General features: G+C 28.3%; 1 protein-coding gene across 1 annotated transcript in view; it reads left to right on the top strand.

The window, feature by feature from the left end:
• Positions 1-3,384: 3,384 nt before the first annotated feature.
• LOC108684902 (octopamine receptor beta-1R-like) overlaps positions 3,385-7,206 on the top strand; it is a 53,127-nt gene continuing 49,305 nt past the window's right edge. The window contains exon 1 of the mRNA XM_018189440.1: positions 3,385-4,106. Within this exon, the coding sequence (XP_018044929.1) occupies positions 3,385-4,106 (722 nt within the window). The remainder of the gene's footprint in view (positions 4,107-7,206) is intronic.

Raw genomic sequence — 7,206 nt, 5'->3', positions numbered from 1 at the left:
AATAATCATTGGTTTTATTTATCTTTTCTTTTTATAGATATTTGCAATCCCCCCCCCTCTCTTTTGCATTAAAAACATCGAAAATATGTAATAGTAATTATCTTAAACAGCTTGTGCGTTCCACAGTTATGTGTTATAGTACGGCAATAAGCGCGGACTATCACTGGATGCGTGAAGTAAGTGATTATCACTACTTTAATGTGTTGCAATAGTATCGTTCGCATTTGCATCCGTGTTTGCAATTTTTCCATTCTCCCTCATTCGTATAAAATACTTGACAAGAATATATATTATTTGATTAAATAATTATATATAATTAAATAATTTGATTTATCATTCATCATACATTTTGTTTAGATAAATATTAAGAAAAGAGATGCTTCCTCCAACCTTTACTGTAAAAATTTATTTATTAATTCTTTAATTGTAATGATTTTTTAAAAATTGAATTTTAAAAGATAAATTAAAAATACATTTTAAATTAGAATACAGATTAAAAAATATTTAATATGATATAATATCATTTCTAACATACCTATTATGAACAAGTTAACAATTTGTTTAAAAAATTTGTAGATGAAAATTCATCACAGATCTAGGACACTGTATCGGATAGATCTATAAATATCGAGAGAAATATTTCATGTTACAGTCGCAAATAAATATTGCGTCCGATTTTAATCTGGCCTGTACCGAAATAGATAGAACAACCGGTAGAATTGGAACTCCTTAGAGAGGTAAATTTCTTAATGTGGCGTTGCAAGAAACGTCAATAATGTATATTCCATCCTACATATTTCAATCTGATTCGTCGCAATAAAAGGATTTTCTCGCGTTTGGTCGTAGGAATCGTTCGTTTTAGATGCTTTCCTGTACCTTCTGCATATAAAATGACATAGACGAGTATAACTGTGGAAGTATAGGTAATGGAGAGTGCAACTAAAACGAACGACTTTATATTTAGAACTATATTTTTGAAATATATACTATATTCCGAAGACATGTTGACGTTAGTAAGAAGACTATATCTTTACAATAATTATTATCATCGTATTACATAAATAAAATGATAACAGATGACAAATGACAAATAGATGATTTTCGATATTTCTATTTATCGTATCATTTATTGAACATTATGTTTTCTATCGTTATTTATCTTTAAAATATTTATTTATTATATAAATACAAAGCGTTTATTTATTTATATATTGTTTATAGTATTTTAAATTTCCACGGAATGACGTAACGATTAAATTTTAAATTGTGAGAATTTCAAATTTTTAAACAGCATTTAGGCGTTCTACGACTAGTATGTTCGGCCGCGTGTTAATTTATGTTTGTTTCTATTATGATCGACATACATATATAGCTTTAGCATTAGATCGTATTGTCACGACTTGTTATCTGCGTGCGCCTCGCGCGAATCCTCGTGTGAATCCAATTTCGACAGAACATACAAACATATTCCTGCGGTAAATCAACGGCCTTTTAATGCAGATTATATGTTCGTACATTGCCGGAATATATTTAAATACATGGACTGTAAATAATTCAAATTATTTGAAATATTTACGATGAAAGAACTTATTTAGTGCAAATACACTAGTGTATTTACGTTAGTTAAATCCTAAATACAATTCAAATATTACAAATTTTAATTTTAATTAGATCGCGAAATGTTAAAATTCAAACATCATTACTTTTAACTGAACTTGTAAAATTAATTTAGTATATTGATGAAATTCTTATTGTTACTTCTTTATTCTTATTTTTACTTTTATCTTTTTAGATATTAAATAAATATAAATTAATAAAATTTGAATTAAAATCCTCAATTAATAATTAAATTGTAATTAATAAAATTATATCACTTAATTATGTATATAAATATTTATTTTAATAATGACATCGTTTACTAATTATATTAAAAAATCGACTTTAATAAAGTTATATTATTATGATATATCAAAGAGAATAAGCATGAAATTTTAATAACAGTATTATGAGGTTATAAATATCAGGCTTTATAAATATTGATTAACTTTTAATTAGTCTTAAAAAAAACTATATTATTGCCCGAATAAATGGGAACGTGGCGACGTGAAACGGTTCTTTCAACAATGAAACTATTGGAATTTCCAACATTTCACCAATTTTTAATTAACCAACTTTGATGAAGAGTTATATTACTGTAAGGAATAAAAACGAAGAACATGTTTTCATCAAAATATCACTAAAATGTCATGCTTCTATGAGTAGGTAATAGATAAATGTTAATTAATTTTAATTATGTTTAATATGTTATTGTTGTATGAAATAAATAGAATTGCTTTCTTTAACAATAGAGATGACAATTAATTTTTAATTAACTAACTTTGTTAAAGATATTAACGCGCTAAATAGAACAAGCAAAAATGAGTTTTTCTTAACAATCAATTATCAAAATTGAAAATCACTGAAATAACTAAGTCATTTCTAGCCAATTTGAAATATTCATCAAATTTCAATAAAATTACTTTTAAATGTTATAGATAATTTTTGAGATTATTTTTAAAATTCATATATAAAAAGTAAGAAAATCCACTATATATCTTGTACAAAATCAGTGTTATACATATTATATTATTGTACATAATAATGTTATATTATTAATCTACGTACATTTTAATTTCAAACTACTAATTTAAATCATTTTGCATTGCGATGTATTTTGCGAACATAAATAAATAATTTTTTTATATAAATTAAGATATACGACTATAGATATACAAGATTTGTAAATATATAAGACTCTTGCATACGTTTAAAATTGTTACATTATTTATTTCGCTTTTTATGTATATTTGTGCACATATTTTGTTCACAGGTTATCATTGTATGAAGATACTTTAAAATCTATGAAAAATATGCTGCATGAAAATCTCGTTTGGATGTCGAAATTCGGAAAAAATTACAACTACAATTGTATAAAATAATAATAGCAACAAAATATAAGAAAAGAAATCTGCAATTATGATTTATGTTCACAAGAACTCATATAAGCGGACAATCATTAGCTCAAGAAAACTCAAGTATACGAAATATCTAGAAGCTCAAGTACCAATTTATCCAAGTAGCTCAATGAAGCTTATTTTCCGAGATATATTTTCGTCTAATTTTCTTATTTTGGATTTTATTGAGAAGTGAGTCACAAAAACACTCTAAATAAATCATCTTGACGCAAATTAAGAACTTCGCGATCTACAACATCGCCTAGGCGAAACTATAACTTGACTTTTATAAATGGATCGATTGCACATTAGCTATAAGGAAGAAGCCGAGAGAAAAGTCATCGAAAGACGATCGCTAGTTGAAACGTGAGAAAAACTTCAGTTCCTCAAGATGGGTTTTAACGAGACGGATCTGAACAACACTGCGAATCTACTAAGCACTTTTCTTCTCGACACCAGCCAGCGAAACATCAGCAAAAATCATCACGATATCGAATATGTTCTCTTGTTAACTTTAAAAGCTTTCATTATGATATTCATCATCCTTTGTGCTCTCCTCGGCAATTTATTGGTCATTGTCTCTGTTATGAGACACCGCAAACTCCGGGTAATCACCAATTACTTCGTGGTTTCGCTGGCCTTGGCAGACATGTTAGTGGCGTTGTTCGCCATGACGTTCAACGCTTCCGTGGAACTTTTTGGACGCTGGTTATTCGGGTATTTCATGTGCGATGTGTGGAATTCGTTGGATGTTTTCTTCAGCACTGTCAGCATCCTTCACCTTTGCTGCATCAGCGTCGATAGATATTACGCAATCGTCCAACCATTGGACTATCCGTTAATCATGACAAACGTGAGATTGGGAACCATGTTGAGCGTCGTGTGGTGTTTCCCGACTGTTATGAGCTTCCTACCGATCTTCGCAGGATGGTATACTACGAACGAACATCTCGAGTACAGAAGAAACTATCCGGATGTGTGTGTGTTTCAAGTCAACAAGTTCTATGCTGTCGTCAGTTCCAGTGTGAGCTTCTGGGTACCAGGAATAATCATGATCGCGATGTACTACAAGATTTATCGCGAAGCCGATCGTCAGGAGCGCATGTTGTACCGGTGAGTCGTTTTTTTATGTCTTGTAATTATTATGAATGAAATTTTAGATCCCGATTAATTAAAATCTTTAGAAAATTAATATCTTCATCCAATATATTCTTATTTTTATATAAACTTTTAATTAATATATTAATATATTAATATATTAATTAATATATAAATACATGACAAGAAATTATATTCTTATTATTTTTTAATACCATTTATCATTAATAAATTCTTTTTTTCACTAGTTACAATGTAATATAGTACAATGTAATATAGAAACTAGAAATTGACAAAATAAATTCATTATCATGTATTATATAAACGTAGAAAAAAAAAGAGTATAAATCAATATTTTATTATAGAAAAATCGCTAAATCGCCTAAATTTGTTCAATCCTAAATATCTTGTTATACGCGGAATATGACTTACATTTTTTTTTCTGCTATATTATGTAAACAATATAATTTCACGAATGAGACGTACATTTGAAATATCGCTCGTTTGTTATATTAGCTGTTTTTTCAAATGCTGTTTTATCCGTTGCCAAATAATTTAATATAAAGATATATAGCGAAGTTGTTAGCGGGTTGTTAAAATGATTGGGCGATACATGGCTCTTAAATCTTCAAGAAATTTTTATATTTAGAACAATAAAAAGAAAGAAAGGAGAGAGAACTTGCCATTAGTTTCTTTCAAAAGAATTCCGGTTCTATCCAAAAGATGCTCCCGAAAGCTTCGTGCTGTTCTTAAATGTCCAATTAGGGTAAAAGGCGCGAAAGAAGGTAGAAACGAGTGAACTAACAACAAATGTACTTTTCAAGAGGGAGAGAAAAAAAGGAAAAAGGTATTCCGAAATAATGCTTCACTATTTGTTCTCGTATTGTGCGTCATTACAAGCTTTAAATCTCTTTTTTTTCAACAAAATTTTAATATAATAATAATAATAATAATAATAATAATAATATAATATTAGTAATACACATTTACACAACTATTTCGTTGCTTCAGAATTATGTAATTTCATATTTCATAAATTTCAATTTTATTCAGAAAATATGATCTATCGTTTTATCAAAGTAAAATTGAATCACAAACTCAAGAGACTGATTGCTAATAAAAACAACACTTTTCTACAGTTATTTTTGTCCTGAGCGATGCTATCTTCGTTTTATAGTTTTCCGTGTTCGATCGATGTGGCTCTCGGCTCGCATTTTGCGCGACCTTGCTGCAAAGTTTTCTGTATTTTCATAAATTACGTATCCATGGTACGTCGCGTGTTCGCTCTTTATATAATAACGTGGACCACGTCGCGCTTCGTGCATACACGTCACTCCGTCGCACTTCGAATACACCACCGACGGACACCCCGTTTATAAACGCCAACGGGAAATGCGAACGCAGAATAAATGGAAATTTTGCGTTGTTCTCGAATTTGCTATATTAGCTGCCAAAGAAATCATCGAAACGTCAAATCATAAAATTGTGATTTAATAATCGAAATATTAGCACTCTTTTAATTTTAATTCTATTTTAATTTAATAAGTTTATAAAAATTCGAAAGATTTGATGATTAAGTATTGATTGATTTTTAATAAAGTTGCATAAATAGCTGGATTCCAATTTAAGCAACATTTATTTAGCAATAAATATCAAAGTAAAATCTGACACAGACATACAATCCATTAATAAGTTCTTTAAATATTAAACTTTTGAAATAACGTTTGTCCAATTTGATATTTTAATAATTATTTATTAATGCTTTGATATTTTTATAAATGATAAAATAAATCTTTTGCTCTAATGAACAGTTTCCAGTACTATTAATTAAAGATTTTTTGAATAAGAGCTTCATATGGTTGATTAAAAAGTCAGTTAACGATAATTTAAATTTAAAAATAAAATTTAGACTTTCGTAATCTGGATTTAAATCGTACCATAAAACTTTTAGTTTTGTGATAGTGATGTAAATAAATGCAAAGTGCTAGACATTTAGTGACAATAGAAAAATGTGAACGGAATAAAATGGAAATTTCATGTCGTTTTCGAATCTACTGTGTTTGCAAATGTTAAAGAAATCGTTGAGGCTTCGACGTGGCAAAATGTTAGTTTTAAAAAGAAAATTATATATATTTTTTACATTATTCATTTGACCAACGTAAGCGCGAATAAAAAGAAAACAAATTCAATAAACATATGATTACATTTTAAATTTGATTTCAAATCTAATTTTATTATTAAATCTAATTTTATTATTAAATTATCATTTATATGTACATGTAATATAATGATCAAAATATTAACAGATTATCGTGACAATATCATTACAATATTATATTGTATTTAGCGCGAAATCAAAGTCATGTTGGTCAGCACATTAAATTTACGCTAAGCGACTCTGACATTTTCAATACTGACATTTTCATCGCAAGTTATAATCTTCGAAGCGAGATTGTCTTGCCTACTGACGATTTCAATCTGGACCAGTTCTGGATGCGGTGCCAAAACTGGTATCGCTCAGCGTCGCGTTGAGAGATGAATATCAGTTTTGCGTCTCGCTTTTGCGGGAACGCGTAAATTTCGCAAAATCGATTGTGACTGGCGAGCTGGAAAGCCACATTCGGTTACGAACGTGTGCAACATGTTTGTAGTATATTGTAACGGGTAACGGGAAACAATGTATGTACAACATGATATTTACAAAATGTCATAAATATAGACCAAATAAAACATTTATTCGAATGTTCGCAAATTTTCTGCAGTTTGTTTTGTTTTGAAATTATTCAGTCTGAATACATCTAAAATTTAAATTTGACGAAGAAGTATCGAAAAATTGTAATCTCGAATGACAAAATTTACATTAAAAATTTTCAATTTAAAATGAACAGAAATTATTTCGTAGTATGCAAAAGAATTTATTTTGCTATTTTTCTATTTTAAATTTTAATAACAAAATGGAATTTTATTTATAGAAACAATTTAAATAAATAAAATAAAATAAATATGATGTAAAGTTAAAAACTACATATTTTAAATTTTTATTTGCTTCAAATAAAAAATTATTTTATTTAAATATATTAATTAAAAACTCCATGATATAAATGCACACACACAC

The sequence above is a fragment of the Atta colombica genome, unplaced genomic scaffold, assembly GCF_001594045.1.
Source record: "Atta colombica isolate Treedump-2 unplaced genomic scaffold, Acol1.0 scaffold141, whole genome shotgun sequence".
NCBI lineage: Eukaryota > Metazoa > Arthropoda > Insecta > Hymenoptera > Formicidae > Atta > Atta colombica.
The sequence above is the reverse complement of the archived record's forward strand: the minus strand, read 5'-3'. Positions and strand labels throughout refer to the sequence as shown.